The sequence below is a fragment of the Erpetoichthys calabaricus genome, chromosome 3, assembly GCF_900747795.2.
Source record: "Erpetoichthys calabaricus chromosome 3, fErpCal1.3, whole genome shotgun sequence".
NCBI lineage: Eukaryota > Metazoa > Chordata > Cladistia > Polypteriformes > Polypteridae > Erpetoichthys > Erpetoichthys calabaricus.
Genome location: NC_041396.2, coordinates 279,204,321 through 279,228,130, shown reverse-complemented (window position 1 = coordinate 279,228,130; position 23,810 = coordinate 279,204,321). Strand labels below are relative to the sequence as shown.

General features: G+C 42.1%; 2 protein-coding genes and 1 long non-coding RNA gene across 15 annotated transcripts in view; 1 reads left to right on the top strand and 2 right to left on the bottom strand.

The window, feature by feature from the left end:
- The window catches only part of LOC114649013 (zona pellucida sperm-binding protein 3-like), a 238,557-nt gene that overhangs the window by 9,267 nt on the left and 205,480 nt on the right, over nucleotides 1-23,810 (top strand). The window contains exon 1 of one of the 8 annotated variants that reach the window (XM_051924891.1): nucleotides 9,899-9,983. The exons of the other annotated variants lie outside the window; for them this stretch is intronic. The gene's annotated coding sequence lies outside the window, so the exon portion shown is untranslated. Of the gene's footprint in view, nucleotides 1-9,898; nucleotides 9,984-23,810 lie in introns of those variants that run through there. 8 annotated transcript variants of the gene reach the window in all.
- The window catches only part of LOC127527164 (uncharacterized), a 252,499-nt gene that overhangs the window by 24,254 nt on the left and 204,435 nt on the right, over nucleotides 1-23,810 (bottom strand). The window lies entirely within an intron of this gene.
- The window catches only part of plscr3b (phospholipid scramblase 3b), a 482,910-nt gene continuing 475,406 nt past the window's right edge, over nucleotides 16,307-23,810 (bottom strand). For all 5 annotated transcript variants that reach the window (XM_051924893.1, XM_051924894.1, XM_051924895.1 and 2 more), the window contains one exon: nucleotides 16,307-17,551. In XM_051924893.1, the coding sequence (XP_051780853.1) occupies nucleotides 17,492-17,551 (60 nt within the window). In that variant the 3' untranslated portion in view covers nucleotides 16,307-17,491. The remainder of the gene's footprint in view (nucleotides 17,552-23,810) is intronic.

The following is a 23,810-nucleotide window of genomic DNA, read 5'->3' as shown; positions in this document are numbered from 1 at the left end:
CGTATGTACGGTGTTCGCGTCAGTACCTCGACTCAATACAAGTTAGAACCATGCAATGGGACTCTGCCTCTGTAGTTAGAACATAACGTGGCAAACGCGGAAGCAGCAGCAGAATTCTGAAGAAGTTGTAAGCGATGGATAAGTTTTTGTAGGATGCCAGATAGAATAGCATTACAGTACAGTAATCTATACGTGAGGTGACTCGGGCATTAACTCTTACGCAACACAGTACTGAAGTATTGAACAGGACGAAGTCTAGAAATGTTTCGGAGATGGGAGAAGGCAGTATATAAGGGAGGAATTATTTAATAATAATCCATCCATCCATTTTCCAACCCGCTGAATCCAAACACAGGGTCACGGGGGTCTGCTGGAGCCAATCCCAGCCAACACAGGGCACAAGGCAGGAACCAATCCCGGGCAGGGTGCCAACCCACCGCAGATTTAATAATAATAATAATTATTATTATTATTAGTAGTAGTATTTAATAATTCCCTTTATTAGTGTATAAATGGATATAAATAATTACATTTAAACGATTCGCCAAAATCTGTTGTAAACGATACTGTTTTAAACGTTATTGTTTTTCATCAGTACTTGGGTTGTTGTACCGTGTTAGCCATTATGAATGTAGAGAAAAGCCAAGCAAAATGACAACTTTTATTGGCTAACTAAAAAGATTACAATTTCCACGTCTACGTGTATTAGTTTAAATTGCACTTTTACCACTCGCAATAGGGCGGACGCGCTGACGTATCGTGTCGACTGGGCAACACAGTGAATGCTGCGTCTATCTAGGCTATATATGTCTACGATTTGTTCGCGTTCCGACTTATTGTAAATAAAGTGAATTCATCTCACCGTGGTACGTATTCCGTACGTAATACCATGTAACACATTATAATTCTCCTGCTTTACGAGAATATACCCGTGCCACCGAAAAAAAAAAGACGTACAATTCCACGGTCTACTTCAGATGCCAGAGAAAAGTCTCAAATGCCACAGCAGACACAATCCAAAGTGGACGAACTTACAATAAAATGTGAATCAGAAAACTGTTTTGTGAATTTTTCAAATGAAAGAAACAGAACATAAAATAGAACAGTTATAGATTCCCGGGCAACGCCGGGTACTCCTGCTAGTTGTCACTATTTTAGCACACAATTAAGGGAGAAAACTGCACAGAAAAAAAGGTAAAATAATAGATAAACAAAGGTAAGCATTTATAACTGTAGCAAAAATAGAAACATTTATGGAAGTCTGTTAAACATACAAATTACTCTGATGTGCTTTTCTGAATGTAGAATAAGAGAAAGAAAAATGACAAAGTAATAAATAGGATCAGCTAGAGAGAAAAAAGGCTCACTGATTGTGAACAAAAGCCTACCGCTTCAGGGGGTGTCTGGGACTGAGTAGGAGAACCAATGAAAATTATTTCATGTTTAATTTTACAAGGACACCAACTTCCACAAGTGGTTTGGAGTTAACATCAGCTAGCAAGCAGTGTTTAGAAGTGTAGTTAGGACTGAAACATAAGTTGTCTGTTTGTTAGACATAACTAAAGTAAGGATTACATAATTCAGCACTGTAGCACAGTATACAGTAGGTGGTGAGAGGCAGGAGGACCAGAGTGTTGGGGTTCAGGGCAGCACCTGTACAGCCTGTGTTGGTATGGCAGTATGGTGTTCCATTAAAAACGTACAAACCACTGAGGTATGGCATGTGTACTTGCAATGAATTAAGGCTGGGGTCCTGACAATTGTGGTGGGCCAATGGCTCAGGGCCACTTTTTGCATCCTTTACTAAAATTATTGTGAGGAACTCTAAATTGGTCCCTTATGAATGTTTGTTCGTGTGAGCACGAGCGTGTCCTGCAATGGACTGGCACCACAAAAAACTTTAAACTCACCAGTGGGGAAAAAAACTCCATGTAAGCAATTGTGTAAATGACCCGATAAGGACCGCAGCTCATAACAACAGAATAGAAGAACTCATCGGTGACACACTAGGGCTACACAGAAAGTTTCCAAAGCATTTTTATGACTACTACTTTGACATATCATTTTTGAACATAGAGGATATTTTTTTACTACACTCTTAGTGTTTTTTAACCTGCTCTTTATTGAAGCATGGATCACCTGCTTGTTCCAGACAACTCTTACACTCCTTATTCAATAAGTCTGTGTCATAAAATATTTCATAGTACCCCACCGTTTCAGACACGCATAACTGTATGGCAACATTTTTAAGAAACAACTGCACAAGTTGTGCTGCTGTAACAAAGCAGAATGCTTGAGGTTGGCCATGGGGGAAATTGTTGACATTAACAATTCATTTTGACTGAAATCTGGAAAGTCTTGAATTACAGTTACTACCGAATGGATCCTAGTTACTTTTTCATTTATTACTAACATATTATTCTATTCAGTCTATTCACCTATAGTGCATCCGGAAAGTATTCACAGCGCATCACTTTTTCCACATTTTGTTATGTTACAGCCTTATTCCAAAATGGATTAAATTCATTTTTGTCCTCAGAATTCTGCACACAACACCCCATAATGACAACGTGAAAAAAGTTTACTTGAGGTTTTTGCAAATTTATTAAAAATAAAAAAAACTGAGAAATCACATGTACATAAATATTCACAGCCTTTGCTCAATACTTTGTCGATGCACCTTTGGCAGCAATTACAGTCTCAAGTCTTTCTGAATATGATGCCACAAGCTTGGCACACCTATCCTTGGCCAGTTTCGCCCATTCCTCTTTGCAGCACCTCTCAAGCTCCATCAGGTTGGATGGGAAGCGTCGGTGCACAGCCATTTTAAGATCTCTCCAGAGATGTTCAAACGGATTCAAGTCTGGGCTCTGGCTGGGCCACTCAAGGACATTCACAGAGTTGTCCTGAAGCCACTCCTTTGATATCTTGGCTGTGTGCTTAGGGTCGTTGTCCTGCTGAAAGATGAACCGTCACCCCAATCTGAGGTCAAGAGCGCTCTGGAGCAGGTTTTCATCCAGGATGTCTCTATACATTGCTACAGTCATCTTTCCTTTTATCCTGACTAGTCTCCCAGTCCCTACAACTGAAAAACATCCCCACAGCATGATGCTGCCACCACCTGCTTCACTGTAGGGATGGTATTGGCCTGGTGATGAGTGGTGCCTGGTTTCCTTCAAACATGACGCCTGGCGTTCACACCAAAGAGTTCAATCTTTGTCTCATCAGACCAGAGAATTTTCTTTCTCATGGTCTGAGAGTCCTTCAGGTGCCTTTTGACAAACTCCAGGCGGGCTGCCATGTGCCTTTTACTAAGGAGTGGCTTCCGTCTGGCCACTCTATCATACAGGCCTGATTGGTGGATTGCTGCAGAGATGGTTGTCCTTCTGGAAGGTTCTCCTCTCTCCACAGAGGACCTCTGGAGCTCAGTCAGGGAGGTGACCAAGAACCCGATGGTCACTCTGTCAAAGGCCCTTCTCCCCCGATCGCTCAGTTTAGATGGCCGGCCAGCTCTAGGAAGAGTCCTGGTGGTTCTTCCACGAACTTCTTCCACTTACGGATGATGGAGGCCACTGTGCTCACTGGGACCTTCAAAGCAGCAGAAATTTTTTTGCAACCTTCTCCAGATTTGTGCCTCGAGACAATCCTGTCTCGGAGGTCTACAGACAATTCCTTTGACTTCATGCTTGGTTTGTGCTCTGACATGAACTGTCAACTGTGGGACCTTATATAGACAGGTGTGTGCCTTTCCAAATCATGTCCAATCAACTGAATTTACCACAGGTGGAATCCAATTAAGCTGCAGAAACATCTCAAGGATGATCAGGGGAAACAGGATGCACCTGAGCTCAATTTTGAGCTTCATGGCAAAGGCTGTGAATACTTATGTACATGTGCTTTCTCAATTTTTTTATTTGTAGTAAATTTCCAAAAATCTCAAGTAAACTTTTTTCACATTGTCATTATGGGGTGTTGTGTGCAGAATTCTGAGGACAAAAATGAATTTAATCCATTTTGGAATAAGGCTGTAACATAACAAAATGTGGAAAAAGTGATGCGCTGTGAATACATTTGATTAACATTTTGTTTTGATTTGATTTATACAAAGCATTTCCCCTGTATTTATGTTTTAAAACACACAAGTGCAGAAGAGTAGTAACTGAAATATGACGGACTTTCATTTCTCATGCTTTAACACTGCGTGATGAATTGTTCTTTATTTTTTAGGTGCGGTGTATGTATTTTATGTGCTCCTTTATGTAGGCTTTTATTTGCTTTAATGAATTTCACAGTTCTTTGCAAATGATGCCAAAGAAACTAACAGTTTACCATAGATATTAGTTCTAAAATGCTAAGTCAAATTTATATTCATTTTCCTGAGTATATTTTATTTACAAAATGGATAAACACAAATTTAATAAAAATGTAAATATCAAGTTACAGTGCTTTGCCGCATCCACTACACGACGAAACAACTCGGGATCCCAGTTGGCAACCCCCCAGGCAGACATTGTTATAAATATAACAATATAAAAATAAATAGGCTACTTGCTTGATGGAAGTGTCATTTCACAAATAGAATTTCAGTTTTAAACAGTCAACGTTCTTTAAAATTTCAGTGATTTTTATTTTTAAAATTGTAAATAGCTTTTTTCTTAAATTCATCTTTGCAAACCGGCATCCCTCACCGCCAGTGTCCACCAGCGGGTTCAGGGATTGCCGCCACGACAGGCACCGACCACCTTACGGCCACAGCTCCGGTCAGCTGCCTCAACAATAGAGGCACGGAACATGGCCCATTCGGACTCAATGTCCCCCACCTCCCTCGGGATGTGGTCGAGGTTCTGCCGGAGGTGGGAGTTGAAGCTACTTCTGACAGGGGGCTCTGCCAGACGTTCCCAGCAGACCCTCACAACACGTTTGGGCCCACCAGGCCTGACCGGCATCCTCCCCCACCATCGAAGCCAACTCACCACCAGGTGGTGATCAGTTGACAGCTCCGCCCCTCTCTTCACCCGAGTGTCCAGGACATGTGGCCGCAAGTCCGACGACACGACCACAAAGTCGATCATCGAACTGAGGCCTAGGGTGTCCTGGTGCCAAGTGCACATATGAACACCCCTATGTTTGAACATGGTGTTCGTTATGGACAATCCGTGACGAGCACAGAAGTCCAATAACAAAACACCACTCGGGTTCTGATCAGGGGGGCCATTCCTCCCAATCACGCCCTTCCAGGTCTCACTGTCATTGCCCACGTGAGCATTGAAGTCCCCCAGCAGTACGAGGGAGTCCCCAGAAGGTATGCCCTCTAGCACCCCCTCCAGGGACTCCAAAAAGGGTGGGTACTCTGAACTGCTGTTCGGTGCATACGCACAAATAACAGTTAGGACCCGTCCCCCCACCCGAAGGCGGAGGGAGGCTACCCTCTCGTCTACCGGGGTAAACCCCAATGTACAGGCTCCAAGTCGGGGGGCAATAAGTATACCCACACCCGCTCGGCACCTCTCACCGGGGGCAACTCCAGAGTGGTAGAGAGTCCAGCCCCTCTCAAGGAGATTGGTTCCAGAGTCCAAGCTGTGCGTTGAGGTGAGCCCGACTATATCTAGCCAGAACCTCTCAGCCTCACGCACTAGCTCAGGCTCCTTCCCCTTCAGAGAGGTGACATTCCACGTCCCAAGAGCCAGCTTCTGTAGCCGAGGATCGGACCACCAAGGTCCCCGCCTTCGGCCACCACCCAACTCACACTGCACCCGACCTCCTTGGCCCCTCCCATAGGTGGTGAGCCCATGGGAAGGGGGACCCACGTTGTAGCAAGGCTACATAATGGACAGTCTGGTTAGCCTTCTGAATTGTCCGTCACTTCTTAATGTTGACTGGGAGGGTGTTTTAAATAGCCCTTCAGGCACCATTGGTGACGTCCCGTTCTGGGAGGATCCCGCCCGAGTACACTCTCCAGCTGCCTGATGCCGGCGTATTGGTTGCCATGACCACCGAGAGAGGCAAGGATTTTCGGCGGGAAACTTTCTCTTTTTAAGGGGAATGGCGGAACAAGGAGGAAAAAAAGACAGTAAGGAGAAAGTAAGGAGGAAGAAACAAAGACACAATTTTCAAGGCATCGCAGCGACTATCTACGCTCTAGAACTGTTCAGGATTTTGCTTCTCCCAGGGACGTCTGCTTTTCATGGGTGGCCACCCCGAAGAAATATTTTAAGGACGAATCCCCGAGAAGAGGCCAGGGTCTGGTGTTCTCCGGGTGCTCCCGTCTGGTGAGTCGGATTCCTGAATTTCGTTTCGTGATAGTCCGCAAAGAAGCCGTCCCGCTAAAGGACGGTTGTGTTTCCTGCTTCCAGGATTTCGTGCTTTCTATATCTTTGGACTCCGTGAAACTAAACGTATCAAAGAACAGTTTTTTCTCATTATTTATTTTTCTTTTTCTTTTGTCTGTGTCAAACCGGGGGTTAGTATACGGGGCGCCAGGGAGGGCGTCTGGGGAAGGGGTTCACTTAGGAGCACTCAAGCACCGGTTAAGTTTATGTAGCAGCACCTTTTAATATATTTTTTCTGTTCCATTTCCTGTTGTGTTTTATTGCTACAAATTGTTAAGAAGGGGATCGTGGCTAGAGGGGATGAGGACCGAATATGGTTGTGCTCTTATACTTTCAAACATCGTCCACCCCCTGTACGGGTGGTGAAGTGTAGGAATCGCGTATTCGTATTGTGCGGTTGCTACAACGTTGCCTCTTCGGGCTGTGCCCGGCCGAGCCCCATGGGTGCAAGCCCGGCCACCAGGCGCTCGCCAACGAGCCCCACCTCCAGGCCTGGCTCCAGAGGGGGGCCCCGGTGATCCGCGTCCGGGCGAGGGAAAACGCCGTCCAAATTTTTTATTCGTCATAGGAGGTCTGTTGAACCGCACTTTGTCTCATCCCTCACCTAGGACCAGTTTGCCTTGGGTGGCCCTACCAGGGGCATAAAGCCCTGGACAACAGAGCTCCTAGGATCATTGGGACACGCAAACCCCTCTACCACGATAAGGTGGCGGTTCGAGGAGGGGGGTGGTGGTTCGAGGAGGGGCAAAGATGCTTTTTGGACTTGGAAAAGGTGTTCGACCGTGTTCCTCAGGGGATCCTGTGGGGGGTGCTCCGGGAGTATGGAGTACCGGACCCCCTGATAAGGGCGGTTCGGTCCCTGTACAACCGGTGTCAGAGCTTGGTCCGCATTGCCGGCAGTAAGTCGAACCCGTTTCCAGTGAGAGTTGGACTCCGCCAGGGCTGCCCTTTGTCATCGATTCAGGGTGTTGAGGGGGTCCGGTTTGGTGGACTCAGGATTGGGTCACTGCTTTTTGCAGATGATGTTGTCCTGTTTGCTTCATCAGGCCGTGATCTTCAGCTCTCTCTGGATCGGTTCGCAGCTGAGTGTGAAGCGGCTGGGATGGGAATCAGCACCTCCAAATCCGAGACCATGGTCCTCAGCCGGAGAAGGGTGGAGTGCCCTCTCAGGGTTGGGAGCGAGATCCTGCCCCAAGTGGAGGAGTTCAAGTATCTCGGGGTCTTGTTCACGAGTGAGGGAAGAATGGAGCGTGACAGACAGGTGGATCGGTGCGGCATCCGCAGTAATGCGGGCTCTGCATCGGTCTGTCGTGGTGAAAAAGGAGCTGAGCCATAAGGCAAAGCTCTCAATTTACCGGTTGATCTATGTTCCTACCCTCACCTATGGTCATGAGCTATGGGTAGTGACCGAAAGAACGAGATCGCGAATACAAGCGGCTGAAATGAGTTTCCTCCGCAGGGTGTCTGGGCTCTCCCTTAAAGATAGGGTGAGAAGCTCAGTCATCCGGGAGGGGCTCAGAGTAGAGCCGCTGCTCCTCCGCATCGAGAGGAGTCAGATGAGGTGGCTCGGGCATCTGATCAGGATGCCTCCTGGACGCCTCCCTGGGGAGGTGTTCCGGGCACGTCCAACCGGGAGGAGGCCCCGGGGAAGACCCAGGACACGCTGGAGGGACTATGCCTCCCGGCTGGCCTGGGAACGCCTCGGGATTCTCCCGGAAGAGCTAGAAGAAGTGGCCGGGGAGAGGGAAGTCTGGGCATCTCTGCTCAAGCTGCTGCCCCCGCGACCCGACCTCAGATAAGCGGAAGAGAATGGATGGATGGATCTTTGCAAACGTAGAATATTGTCATATATATCTGTTCTGGTTTAGGGAGTTCTCCTCCACAATCTTGAGAAGGGCCTCCAAACTAGCTGGGTAAGCCATGATCCCGCCTGGACCACCCGGCAGAGGCACACTAAGCTTCAGGCAGGTTCTGAATCACACCTGCTGGCGTATCTGGGAGCAAACCCCTGAAATGGGAAACTGGCCATAAATCTGTTAAGCAGAGGTCACGAATCCAGAGAATCAATCAACAAAAAAACACAAAGGGAACTCACCAACACCTAGGAAGTATAAATTAACTGCATTTGCTTCTCCCCAACCTCTATAGGACTATAGGGGTGATTCCAAAAAGGGACAGACAGGTTGCTCCATCTCTTGAGGAACCATCCACAAAGCACAAGGGACACACCAGAACCCACAAATAGAAACTAAACTACACAATTATGAAATATTATAAACAAAACATAAACATGCCAAACATATGAAACATATTTTAAAATTACACATGAAACACATAAAACGGAAATAAATAGAGAACAAAGAACACAATCAGACAGAGCCATGACAATATCTCCATACATATCCCTATTTTATTATATATGTTGTATGGTAGGGCTTTTCTATAATTTTCACTAATTTCAGGAATTATTTCTTTTTTATTACAACTATTGGTGAATAACAATATTAAATAGGCAGTTTCAGAAATGCCAAGTGTGTAAGGTGTATGCTGACCACCTGAGCCACGAATGGATTTTTGTTCTTATTGTTGTCACATTCCTAACAGGCTTATAAAAGATCATTTTAAAATGGCACTGCGCTTGAAAAATATAAGGGATGAAACGGAAAGAAAACTATATTTATGTATTGGAAATCGGCACCAACCCAAGCTCGAAATAAGGAAGTTCAGATTCTAAAACCAGGATGGCAGTCAGTTCATCCTGCGATTTAGAAGACCACCTGTACAAAGCTTGCGAAATATGTCAGCCCTTAAGACCAAACATCGCTGGTAAGTAAAAAATAATATAAATCGATTTAATAATGGTTAATGGGAATCAGACAGTTGTATTGAGTCAGTGTTTGTAAGTCGTGGTCTTTATTGTTTAAGTTAATGTCGCACGGGCAGGCCTGTGAATTTTCACGCCCTAAGTCGACGAGACGTCGTTGTGTAAAACGGTTTCGTTTAAGCTTTAGGGGAGAAGAGAGCAAAATACTATTAGTTCAAGGTAACTGCCACCTTTCATAAATCAATAAAGAAATACAAAAAAAAAAAAAAAGACGCCCCTTCCTGACGAGTTCAACTCACCCGACTACTCCGCCAGTTTCCCGCTCATTAGCTCACACCTCTGACAGGTCCGCGCGCACCTGTACGAATATGAGGCGCGCATCCGCGGTGCATTACAAAACTGTAGAAGAGGCTCGGCGTGCGCGATTCATTTTATAGCAATTTGACGTTACTGCTGTTTTATCATAGGACACAAATCTATGTGTCAGTTACTGCTCGCGTCTGGGCTGCTTATGGTGTTTTTTTTGGGGTTTTTTTGGTGAAGCTTCTGAAGCTCTCAGTTGCAAGAGGCCCAGATGTCCTTCAAAAGTATACAAGGCTGTAGTAGATAAACAGAATGACAGTTCGGCCCAGCAAGGAGCGGCGTCGCTCGAAACGGTACCTGCTCAGTGTACGGAGGCGGAGGTTATCCTGACCATCAACCCTGACCTCCTGGGTATCTTGCATCCTGTCCAGCAGTCCGATCTGGCAGTAGAAGCCTGAGTGACCAGCCAAACGCCAACTGTTTTCGTGATCGAAGCTCCTGTACAGGGATGTGGTAGCACCGTTACTGTGAACATTAGTGTTAATGACAGTAGTTAGCATGGAACGATGTTAGAAACCAGTTAAGATGCTAGATAATTCCTTTTGATCTTCTAGCACCTGTAAGTTGTGTGCCGTTTACATCAATTGTAATGTATTTTGTTAAATTGGACCCAGTTGGATGTGTAAATTACAAAAGTGCCTTGGTATTAGTGTGGAAGCAGGGGTGTCATGTAGTTTCAATTAGTTAATCTGAGCAAGAACTAGTACCAGAAGAAGTCTATACCAGCATACTGTTTTTCTATAAGCTTGCTGATGCAATATTGTAGACCTTTACCTTTGACTACAACCCCTCTTCCTCTTCCTGAAATTCCCTTTGTAATAACCAGCCCAGTTATGGTGCAGATTGAATGCCATTATCCGAAGCTTGTTGAATTTGGCTTAATTTGAGCATGTACAGGAACCTCCTGGTGAGTCTACATTGCAGAAAATAAGGGATCTGAATTTTACAAAGACATCATGGGACCGTTCAGGGAAATAACCCTCAATACTATATGATCGGTTGGGTTAAGCAGGTCTGCCTCTTCCTAACTGCATGCCTTCCTGGCCGGCAGCTCGATGTCAGCAGTAATGCATTGAATCCAACTTGGGTCCCATATACCTCCACCAAATCTGCTTGGGATCATCTGGGATTCTCTCTGGCCATAATGAACAGCAAGGCTTTTATTTGCTTTAGGACAAGGGTGTCGAACTCCGGTCCTGAAGGGCCGCAATGGTTGCAGGTTTTCATTGTAACCACCTTCTTAATTAGCGACCTGTTTTGCTGCTAATTAACTTTTGCCTTAGTTTTAGTTAACTTGGATCAGACCCTTTAGTTCTTTTTTCCTTAATTAGCAGCCAAACAATAATGTGACACAAAATGAACGAACAGGTGACCAGCTAAGCACATTATCGGAACATAAAGAAAGGTGATGGTCTTGGTAAGGTTGATCTCTCAGGTCACTAATCAGAAACAGAAAATCAACAGTTTGGGAAATGTCTGCTGTGGAAGAATGAGAGCAGCAGCAAGCCATGGAATTAAACAACAAGTTTAATTAACAGCCAGAATTGGCTTCTCATTAAGGAACTGGTTGGAGTTTGAAGCCCCAGTTTAGCTGGTCATCTTTTGGCTCGTTTCACTTCTCATTTCTGCTTGGCTGCCATTTAATGAAGAAAAGAATCCATTGAGAGGACTGATTCCTTAAAAACAGGGCTATTAAAATGAAGGGAAAAGGAGATAATTAGCAGTGAAAACTGGTCAACTGGCCTGGCCTGGAGTTCAACACCCGTGCTTTAGGGTTTGAATCCTTTCGCTTAGGTCTGCAGGATGACCTTGACAATATAGGTCTAAAGTAAGGATTACTCTGCAGGTGACTGGAGTGGACCAAGACCCTCCAACACATTCTGTCCAGGTGACCTCATCACCCTGCAGGCATCTGTAGACAACACTAACCATGTACCTCTATTGCTCGCTTTGGACAACTGTGTGGCTTCATTAGCTTCAGATGGTTCTGCCCCAACATATACCTTTATTGGTAACAATGGATGTGGAAAGGCAGCCTTCCTCTTGCACCATGACAGATGCTCATTTTTGCACCTCTGATCTCCTGCCTGATTTTCAGGTGTTTTACGGACAGCAAACTGATGAGCTCTAATTCCCAGTTCATAACTCCCAAAACTGCTCCATCTAACCTCCAGTTTGTACTTGATGCCTTCAGGCTCTGTGGTGTGGCTACAAGCTCAATAAAAGGCTTAATGTAACAGGGTGACAGAACACAGGTGGTTGGTAATGGATGTCACTTCTCACAGCTTAAGATTGGCTTCCTGTATGCTTTAGGTCTTCATTACCTGTTGTTTGAAGGTGACTTTGGCTTCCCGGGACATTGACTTCTTCAACAAGGCCTACACCTACATAACTGGACTGAGCCAGGAAGTTTCTCAGAGTTAACTTGTTCAGAACCATAGACTGACATAATGTTATGACCGACCTGCTTTCCTAAAGGTGGACACATCAGTAGATGGAAGTGACCAGGGGCCTCATGTATAACGCCGTGCGTAGAACTCACACTATAACATGGTGTAAGCACAAAAGCGGGAATGTGCGTACACACAGAAAAATCCAGAGGCAGGAATCTGTACGTACGCAAACTTTCACGTTCTTCCGCTACATAAATCCCGATCAGCGTGAAAAGTAACACACGTGCACACGCCTTCTGTCCCGCCCCAACTCCTCCCAGAATTACACCTCTTTGAATATGCAAATCAATATAAATAGCCTTCTGTAAAAAGACAATGGGAAAAGCACGGGGGGGGAAATATAACAATTTCAGCGAATACCAAGTGGAGGCAAAGGAAAAACGTACTATTTGTTGGTTTAAACAGTGGTATAAACAACAAAAGGAAGTTGATCGAGTGACATTGTGTCAAGAGAAACTCAAAAGCTTAAATTCACAAAGTCGCACAGTGCCTGAAATAAAAAAGAAGTTGTCACATATCAAAGTCGCCGTGAAAAGGCAAGTTGTAGCCCACCGTCAGAGTGTCATATGAAAGCTTATTAGGGTACAGAGAAAAAAAAATAGGCACACAGTGGGCAAAAAGCACGAAATGTCAACTTTAATCTCGAAATTTCCACTTTAATCATGTAGTTTATTTTGCCATTAAAGTAGAACATCATAAACTTCATCTTAAAATCGTTTAATTTACTAGTTTCTCAAATCCCATTGTAACTAAAGTAGCACATTAAATGCTTTGTTCTTTATTTGATCTTCTTTGTGCTCTGTGTGTGAATCACTACCTGCTTCTTAAACGGGCTTTCTCTTTCTCCGACAGGACACATAATCCATTACATTCGTGATATTACAGCTCTCTGAATAATTAAAATACTGAGATGTATACTTGATATCTTTTTCATGATGATAGGAGCATGTTATTAAACATGGGAACATGGTGGCACAGTGCTTGTTCATATCTCACGCAAGAGGCTTGCTGCGCCATGTGCGATCTTCGATGAAATAATTTATTACAGAAGTACTGTCTCTTTCAAACGTAGTAACCTCCAATTCCTGTCCTTACTTTTCTTTCTCCAAATACCCAATCGCCACACTATCAGCTCTGTAATAGACGTGAAGCCATTTGTAAGCTTAGAACGCAGATTCTTCAAAACTTTTAAGGAACATTGAAACATCTTCGTAGTACATGTTTAATTATTCTATCCGTCTATCTTTCCAGTGTCGCGTCAGCGCAAGAATACAATGCAATGCAGGAACAATCCATGAACTAGCTAGCACTACGGCACCGTGTCCTCACATGTTTAATTATTAACAATACAGATTATTTAAATGAAGTTAAAGTTTTATCTGTATAATATAATCAACATATTTTGCTGTATTTCATCTTAAAAATTGTATCGTCATCATATGTAAATACGCACTTTATAAAGTGGCGCAGGTTGTGCAATATTATAACTGTAGTGCAAGTTTACAGTGAGGTAATTGTACTTATAAGTAAACAGTTCTACAAGGAGCACTTGATGGACTGGTTGAGTGCGTTTAGAGTTCTTGGGATGAAACTTTTTCTAAACCGCGAAGTCCGTACAGGGAAGTCTCTAAAGCGTTTTGCCGTGGCTGAGGCAGCGTCTGCTTCACGCTGTGTACCGATAATTCTCTTTCCGATCAGCTGCTGCTGTGATTCCACACTCAGATACAGTGATATAAATACTCCGAGTGGTGCAGTGAGAGTAATATGGAAAAAGATGATCTGCTGTGGCAACCCTTAACGGGAGCAGCTGAAAGAAGAAGAAGGTGCAGTGAGAGTTACAATGCTAAAGCAGTTATGGTATTTGGAATACTTTGGCTATTCCCTGGCCCATTATATTGCTACAGGTTAATTACAATCAGATGCATTACACTAATAAACAATATGCAGTTAGTTTCAGTGTATTTATAAAGCTGCGTCAGGAATGTGGATCTAAGAAAAACCACACAGGAACAGTAGCACTGCTTTGACGCTGGGTGCCGCCAGTCTGCAAAACCACGCGGAGAAATTGCGTACGCCAAGGTATGAGGTACCGTGGAAATGTGCGTGGCTTTACGCCAAGTTTAGGTTTTATACATCGCGATTTGAGCGTGGAAACATTCGTACACAACATTTCTGTGCATACACACTGTTTATACATGAGGCCCCAGGTATGTAACTGCTGTGATGACAACATCCCACATCTCAGAAGTTCTGGGAGTCTCCAGCATATTGATAGTGGCTTCCCGATGCCCGCAAATTATATACAATATTCAGGAAATTTATTTTTTGAAGCGAGAGCGTGAAAGCATGTGGTGATTCCATAGCTTATCTATAATCTTTGGAGAAGGTGAGCAAGTGACTGTCTAATGTAACGAGAGGGTAACAGAGAGAGAGCATTCTGATTGGTCTCTCTTTTCTGCTAAGTAGACCTATCAGTTTTCTTTGTGGGAGGGCGGGCTTTATAGTTGCCGTCTCTCTCTGATATATCGGTTTAGCATACTGTCCAGCATCACCATGGCAGAGTGCCCAAAACAACAAAAAAGATACAAAACACATTTCACTTCAGATTATACGAAGATGTACTCCTGCCTCATAGCAGTAAAACGTAATGACAGTGTTGTGCACTTCACTGTCTGCAACAGTGACTTCAGCATTGCCCATAGAGGTTAAATGACTGTAAAAGACATGTTGATTCAATGGTGATCAAATCACTACTTGGTTGATGTCATTTGTTCCAGTGTTAGAGTAACTGCTGACTGCTAGTTAATTTCCTTCCTTCTAGATTTTACAACAAATTTATCAAGTCCTGTATTTTGTCTGTGATCAGACCATTCAATGGCACCATTGGTAGTGACACAGACAGCCGAAGTATTCACTTCAAAACTTACTAGTAGTTTGTGGATATGAGCATGGCTCTAGGCGGACTATCGTTGGTCATCATTGCATATGACATTGGCAACATAAAAGTCTCCCCGATTTATATCCAGCTGTGGTCTATACTAGGTTCCCAACTTGTCCTCCTCTTGGAGAACTGACACCTATTGTCAGCATGGATACTGCACGTCTTTAGTGGAAAACACCACCACTACTCTCATTAATGCAAGACACTGGCCTTTATCATGGATACGTTTCAATTGTAACGGTTGTACCCAAGCTTCACATTCACATTTTGCATAGGACACTCCATCTGTGCTGTGGCCACTTATTACTTATGTTTAATATTATGGCTTATTGGGCCAAATAGCCAATTATCTGTTCCATATCTGACTACATTACCACACCTTGATCAGTAGTTACACCAAGAAAAAGTCTGCTTTAACTGTGTGCTTGCAGATAATGACAAGTACCAAATAACTCGCTTTTGTCGTACGAACTGCTCATCCAATCAGAATGATTTTAAATGACTGACAGACATAAGAGCACTTGCCTCTACGGGTGATCTTCCTCTGTCTGATGGACAGTGAAAAAGATTGCCATTGGAGTGAAAGTCAGAGATGCAATCAGATGTTTGGGGAAATTGTCCAAAGTGTAGCTGTGTTTTTGGATGCATCGCTCACAAGATTTTAGGGACATAGCTTTTACCAGCAGGATCCTGGCTCATTGTGCCACGTCATTTTATGGAAGCAGTGAACAATGGCTCTTGTCAAATGAAGCAGCACAATCCAATGCCATTGGTTTGCACCTACCCATTTTAGTAGAGCTCTGTAAGACAACCATCAGTTTATGGGAACAGCAAATGAGTGCTATTAGACTTTGGCACATTTTATGGTAGTAGTAAATGAGAGCCATAAAAATGTGCCACCCATTGTACAGGAGCAAGCAACCTCCACATTTTATGGTAGTAGCAAATATGTACATTTAGATTGTGCCATACTATTTTGTGAGGAGGGCAAGTGAGAAACATTGAATTATGCCACTTAGAGGACAGGGTAAGTGAGTGCCATCAGATTGTGCCATCCCCTTTTAATAGGACTGTGAATGAGCACCATTACATTTACTACCATAATATGATTAAGAGTGATTCTACATTGGCCAAATGTGTGAGGAAGTGTTTCCTGTGATGGACTGGTGTTACTTTCAGGGTTATGCGTGTGCCCTTTTCACCAATCTGCTGGGATAGATTGACGGATGCCATCTTTGCTGCCATTGAACAGGAGAAAGTAGGGTGAAATACACCTTTTATTTAGTTAGCCAATAAAAGGTGTCATTTCACCCTACTTTCTCCTGTATCAATCTATGGCTAACACGGTACAACACTCTAATGCCATTGAACATACAGGGACAAAAGTTTATTTTCGTATTTTATTTATTCTAATAATTCTAGTTACAAGTGTTCAAAAAGATGTCAAGATCTTATTAGAAGTTCTACAAAAAGATAGACAAAGTCTGACAGAATAAACAAAACTACAGCAAAAGAACCAAAAACAGTTAAAGCGCCATAGCTAGTGCTCGAAATTTGGTAGAACTCTACATGTAACTTAACATCACAAGACATATGGCCTGTCGACTTAAAAATTTTAAATCTTGATAAAAACATGCATATGGCCCACTTGGGGAGACTCTGCCACGAAACATGATAAGGAGAATACCTACAGAACCATACAACAAGGCAACAAAACGTGTGTACCACCTTCAGGGGCACCATACATGGATAATTTTGCATTAAGGCAAGTACAAGAACAACGAGTCGTATGAATGTGGCATTATATTACTTATAAAAGACAAAAAAAAAAAAAAAACATGCAACAGCAGAAAATACCTATAAGGCCTCCTGGCAATGTATTTGCATAAAAACAAAGCATTAAATATTTGACACAATTAGGCAACTTTAAAACACAACTTTGCAGCACATTATTTACCTACTGATTAGTAGACACCCCTAAATAGGTGCTTGGGAAGTGGACGTAGTCCCCAAGGGAAATGTCAGTCTGATCCATTTTGGAAACACGGCAAAAACAAAACAGCCCACTTACAGAAGGCATCAACTCCAACTGTAAGTGAACGAGCGGACCATCGCTCTGCCTCTCGTCTAGGGGGCAGGGCGAGCCAGTCAGAGGGAAACAGAGCATTTAATGACTGGGGTCCATATTGGATCAAAAAACAATAAGAAGGGTGGCAGTTGGATGGATGGTGGAGAATACGCTTTGGACGACAGTATGGCTCTCTTTGAACAAGACCACTTATCATAATACTCCTCTATCGGGAAGGCAAGGGCAGTTCCCTACTTTGGACTCTAACAGCTATTTGGTTTGGGTTTTCCTAGAGAGTAATTTGCGTTTTTTTCTCAACATTTCAAAACAAACCTCTAAAATACTAGTACAAAATAAATTAAAAAATATCAATTAAAATAAAGATTAGTAAGTATTTTTTTTTATCCCCCCATTGTTAAGGCAAGAGGAGCTTGTGAATCATCAGGAAAGGCCAGAGGCTACAGTTTTGACTCCAGGATGACTGATTACTGGGCTCCACATAGAGGTGTTGTCTCAAGACAAGACAGTGTGACGTTGATTAGCTTCTCCCACCTTCTCAAAGAACATGAAGTCCTACAAAAAGAAAAATAAATAACTTGAGTATCAGTTATCACAGATCAAACCTCTGATTTGAAAAGACATCTGAACAGACAGTGGTCATACTTAAAACCCCTTTGAAGTTCTTAACATTTTATTGTTATACAACATAAATCACCATGGATTTAATTTGAAATTAAAGAGTCTTTTTCTGCTAATCAGTATCAAAAAAGACAAAGTGAAAACAGATCTAAACTAATGCTTTGTATAAGCATTGCACATTTCTGCACATCAATGTCTCCAGTAGTCCTACTAGGAAACACAGCAGCAAAATGCACACACACACAGGCCTGAACAGTGGCCAACGGTTGAGTCGTATTTTTCTTGGAGGTAAATCTGGACTAGAAACTTAAAATAGAAAAATATCCACACAGTGACCACATTCAGCTCCAGAGAAAGGTAACTGAAACAATCCATTCCTCTGATGGCTATCTGCTAGATTCAGCAGTGTCTACAGTAGGGACTGGAGGAATACCCAGGTTATCCGTCCGTCATTTCCTGGCTAAGGGGTGAGGCAATGGTGACCTTAAGGCCCTTATGGTTCACCCTGCAGTTCCATTTTCCTGGTGGTGAGGTTTTAACCGGTTTGGCTACCTGCTGTTGACCTGAAGCCTCCATCATCCTGTACTTCACATTTCAAACTCTGCTTAAGCCTTCAATGAAACCCCAAAGTTGACACCCCCACACATTAACATCTGAGACCAAAATCTAGACCACATTAATATTAAAAACTTATATGTTATTTAATAAAGCACAAAATGAAATAAGAAGAAAGAAGATTAAATGCTAATAATTCATAATATGTCAGCCTGTAATTTGTTTTAACTATTAGATTCTAAAATATAGTATAAGAAAACATTTTTTATTCTTTCAGTGGCAATGACAGTAATTCTGTCTTCAAGATGACATCTACAGTACCTTTTCAAATCTTATTGATTTTATTTCATAGGTTTGAGCACAGCTGCACAAAACTCCTGTTTCCTTATTATTTATCTTTTGATCTAAAAAGGACATTCTTTTCTGGGATGGTGTAATACTTTTCTTTTCAAGTCTAATAACCAGTAACACATAGAATTAGAAATAAATCTATATTTCTTTACATAATTATTATTTTCACTTCCATAAATACTGTGGTGGGCTGGCACCCTGCCAGGGATTTGTTCCTGCCTTGCGCCCTGTGATGGCTGGGATTGGCTCCAGCAGACCCCCCGTGACCCTGATATAGCAGGTTGGACAATGACTGACTGACTTCCATAAATTAGTTTTAGGTTTATAGTCATGTTTAAATAATGAGTTAATTATTTTTATTACTCAAGTACTATGCTCTGAAATTAAGTTTTGAACCAAGCTGGTTTAAGTGTAGTACTGCTTTTAGTGGTTTTAACTGTACTTCTTGCCCTTGCGCTCAGCTTACTAAAGTTTTAAATCATCCATTTGAGCAGTTATGTCTCCACATGCCCACCTTACTTTTATGTCCCAGTATCTGAGAACCTCCAGTCCATTTCTGAACTGATTTGGTTTTATTAAGCTGAACTTTTGCTAGTGGGTGGGATGGTCAGTTTTCTTGACAACACTTTGAGGTAGCCAGAACATCTGTTTGTCTACCCTGTGATTAATTCACTAAAGTAAAAACCAAACCTGCCCACCACTGAGTCCTGATTAGAGTAAAGCCCTTTACCCTCTAATTCTTGAACTGTATAATTAGAGAAATGGCTAAGCTATACCTGTCCATCCATCACAAAGAGTTGGAGTTCATTTAGAAAGGGTGGGTGCTATATTGTACAACTAGCCATAACAGTACATCCTGCCATATGTGGAAAGATGACTAACATTGGACGGGTGCATAGCACTTATGGCTGAAAGTGCTAAAGAAGCAGGAAAAAATGAATAGGTAATTTTGATACTTAGTGTTTATATGTAAACATAGAAGCAGATATGATTAAATAATTGTTGTTTATATGGTGGCTTCAGAAAGTATTCAGACCCCTCCACATTTAACTCATTTTGTTAAATTGCAGTCTTGTGCTAAAACAATTTAAATTCATTTTTTCAACTTAACACTCCAGATTGACAATATGAACATAGGACTTTATCACATTGCCACATATTCAGAAATTTCTACAGTATTTCAGTTATTTATTTGTAATACAATTGTTCAGACCTTTTACTCAGTACTTAGTTGAAGCCTCTTTGGTAGTGATTCTAGCCTGGAGTCTTCTTGGGTATGACGTGACAAGCATTGCACACCTGGATTTAGAGATTTTCTGCCATTCTTCTCTGTAGATCCAACCCCAGCTATGTCAGGTTGGATGGAGACTGTTGGTAGGCATATTTTCTGGTCTCTCCAGAGATGTTCAATTAGGTCCAAGTCCGGTGTCTGACTGAGCATCTCAAGGACATTCCCTAAGCCACTCCTGTGTTTGCTTCACTTTGTGCTTAGGGTCATTGTCCTTTCCAAGTAAGGTCCAGATTAGGTATTTTTCCATTAAGTAGATATCTCTGTACTTTTCTTCGATCAGCTTTCCTTCAACCCTGTCTAGTCTCCTGGTCCTTGGCACTGAAAAACAACCCCTCAGCCTGATGCTGTCACCAACAAGCTTCACCAATAGAATGGTATTCTGCAGGTGATAAGTGGTGCTTGGTTTCCTCCAGATTCGATGCTAATCTTGGATTCATCAGACCAGAGAATTTTGTTCTCACAGTCCAAGAGTTCTTTAGGTACCTTTTTGCAAACTCCAAAGGGAGCTTACCCATGTCTTTTACTAAGGAGAGGCTTCTGTCTGATCATTTTGAGTGTTGCATTGATGGATGTCTTTCTGAAAGTTTTTTTCATCTCCACACAGTTTCCCTGGAACTCAGCCAGAGTGACCATCAGGTTCTCTATCACCTCACTGACCAGAGACTTAATACTGGTGCCCATGGGATATTTCAGTTTTTAATACATTTGCAAAAATTTCTAAAATCTTGTTTTCTCTTTGTCATTCTTGGGTATTGAGAGTTCCTTGATGATAGAATAAATTAATTTAAATTATTTTAGCACAAAGCTAAAACATAAAATGTGAAAAACTTAAAGGGTGCTTTTTGAATCCAAGGTATATACTTGAATGTTTGCATAATTGAATTAAATAACATTTAAGCAGCCATGTTCAGAGAGTATGGCTATGGTCCCATGAACCTTCAACTGCTTGATAATATTAGCTACTATGGTTTCAAGAATATGAAGCTCTTTAGATGTAGTCTTGTAGTTTTTGCCTTGGCAATGCTGCACAGTTAACTTCTTCTTTTCCATTATCTACAACTCAGCTTTTCTTTCTCTTTCCCATATTCAGTGTGATGCACACAGCTGAGCGAGGACTGCTCCGTTCAAAAACGCTGTTCCTCAAACTTTTGTCTCTATATGCACTTTTGTAAGGAATTTAAGGCTACATCCTCACTACTACATTTTCATTTAAAAAAACATTTTTAAATGAAAATAGTCTCTTTCCACACTAGCATTTTTGCATTGCTTATGAAATTATTTTCTTTCATACTAAAAAGACTGAAAATGTATCACCTTAAGCAGTGGGTATGCATGCAGCATAGACGTTTTAAGTGGGAATACACTGCTATTTTGACACTATGTAACAATCTCTTTTGCAGTCGATGACTGATATTCTGAATCAGCAAAAACCTTAGCTTCAACAGACGCCGTTTCATGTGCAGTATGAGAATGGTTGCGATGCCAGATTGCCTTTCATGATTTCGCTGCTGAACTATCAGAGGAATTTCTGTCAATCGGATGAATGTACTCATACGTTTCTGCACATAATACAACTTGCAGACTTGATCATAAAGTGTGTGTAGTCGCTTAACTACAATTTCTAAAAATCGCATAAATTGTAAATATAGAATGCCATGGAAAGCAACTCTTCTACACTCACTATGTTGGAATATGTTTTTCTTCATTGAAGAGTACCAATCAGAGAATGAGATATCATAATGAGCAGGGTCCAGTCAGATCAAATCACGAAATAAGCACAAAACAACCAGATCTTCATTTTCACCCATCAACACCAAAACATTGAGCGTGTTTTAACACTAGAATTACCAGAGCTTACGAAAAAACTCGTAGATCCGTCCCACCTTAAATCACTTCACACTTCTCCATCAGAGTCTTTTGTCCTGTAAATGTGTTGATAAGCAGCAAGCAGCCTACTATCACATCACCCACCGCCGCACAGTTTTCTCAGCTCAAATCTGTTTACCTGCGTGTCAGTTGCTTGGAGTTGTATAGAGTGAGAAGTCAAGCAAAATGACACCTTTTATAAATACTATATCGTTATTTGGAACACATGCATTTCATGTGTGTTCCGTGTCTACAACGATCTATGTAAACAAATCGTTAAAACAAACGTTTTTCATGTTTTAGTAATAATTGACAAAATGTAGACATGAAGTTTATAATGTGTGAAGCCTGAAGTCCAAATATCAAAGAAATACTTTCACAAAAGGTACAAATTTAACAGAACAAGTGCGCTTTTATTCAAAAATATAACTGCAAAAAAAGAACCCGCATTAGGGTGACACGCATTTACTATGACTGCTTCCGTGGTGCAACAGTATTAGCTGTTGACTGGTAATCAAAACTTCATGGGTTCAATCCCCGACGAGTCCGTTTTGAGAAGTGAGCTGCTAGTATTCTTAACTATTTAAGAATACAAACATACATTTGATTTCAGTCTGTAACAACCGGTGTAAATATATGATACTTGTAAAGATTAGCTTTGGTTTTATTTTTTTGTTTTTTTTATTCAGTTTCATTCTCTCAGTCGCGTTCACGATTCCACCCTACCCCCAGCCCCCAATCTGACACTGCTGTTTTCGATCTGGCTCTTATATACAAAGTACAGAGACGGCAGCTTGCACCTGCAGCTATAGACTCTTCAGTTCGCAAGCGACTCTCCAAGCTAGTGTTTACATCTGGATGGTGTATGTGCCCTAAAAAGAAGTCTGTCTGCATTCTCGTACCAATGCTTGCGAACTGAAGTGTCTGCATGCACTTTTTGTGGCATTACACGTGTATTTTTTGAGCATGCCCGTGTCGCTCAAACACAGAAAGCTCTGCAGTGTACTTGTGATTTTACGCTGTAGGAAATAAGTAACTAAATCCAAATAAATAACATTCAATCTGGCTTTTATATGTAAATAACATATAAATGTTGACGTACAAGTATAACAAAACAAGTGCACTTTTATTCAAGACTATAACTGAAGAAAAAAGAAAGCAAGTTACAGTAGACGGTTGATACGACAGCTTGCGTGGTGCAGTGCTAAGAACTGCTGATTTCCATTCCGTGCTACATAAAATCATCACATTCAAATATTAACAGTTTCCCACACACCCAAGGACCGTCCATCCTACATTTACGACATGTGTACTTGTTGCAGTGTACACACCTCTTTGTGCTGTGGTTCCTATTATACTGAACGAGCACCTGGCACTGTACTTTCTTCCCTGGGGAAGCTGAGGTCTTAGAACTGAAGCTTGTTGATGCTGCATCATCTTTTCTTTTTCCATGCTCAAAAAAACACACGTGTAATACCACGAAAAGTGTACGTAAACACTTCATTTCGCAAGCATTGGTACGAGAATGTAGTCAGACTTTTTAGGGCACATACACCGTCCAGATGTAAATACTAGTTTAGAGAGTCGCTTTGCAAACTGAAGAGTCTATAGCTGCAGGTGGAAGCTGCCGTCGCTGTACTTTGTATATAAGAGCCAGATCGAATGTTATTTACTTATTTACCTTGGTTTATTTACTTGCTCCCTACAGCGTAAAGTCACAAGTAGACTGCAGAGCTATAGCGCGTCTTTATGTGAAACAGCAGTGTCAGATGGGTTGGGGAGTTACAGTGGAATCGTGAACGCGACTGAGAGAATGAAACTGAATAAAAAACAACAAAGCTAATCTTTACAAGTATCATACATTTACACCGGTTGTTACAGACTGAAATCAAATGTATGTTTGTATTCTTAAATAGTAAGAATACTACCAACTCACTTCTCAAAATGGACTCGTCGGGGATTGAACCCGTGAAGTTTTGATTACCAGTCAACAGCTGATACTGTTGCGCCACGGAAGCGGTCATAGTAAATGCATGTCACCCTAACGCGGGTTCTTTTTCTGCAGTTATATTTTTGAATAAAAGCGCGCCTGTTCTGTTAAATTTGTACATTTTGTGAAAGTGTTTCTTT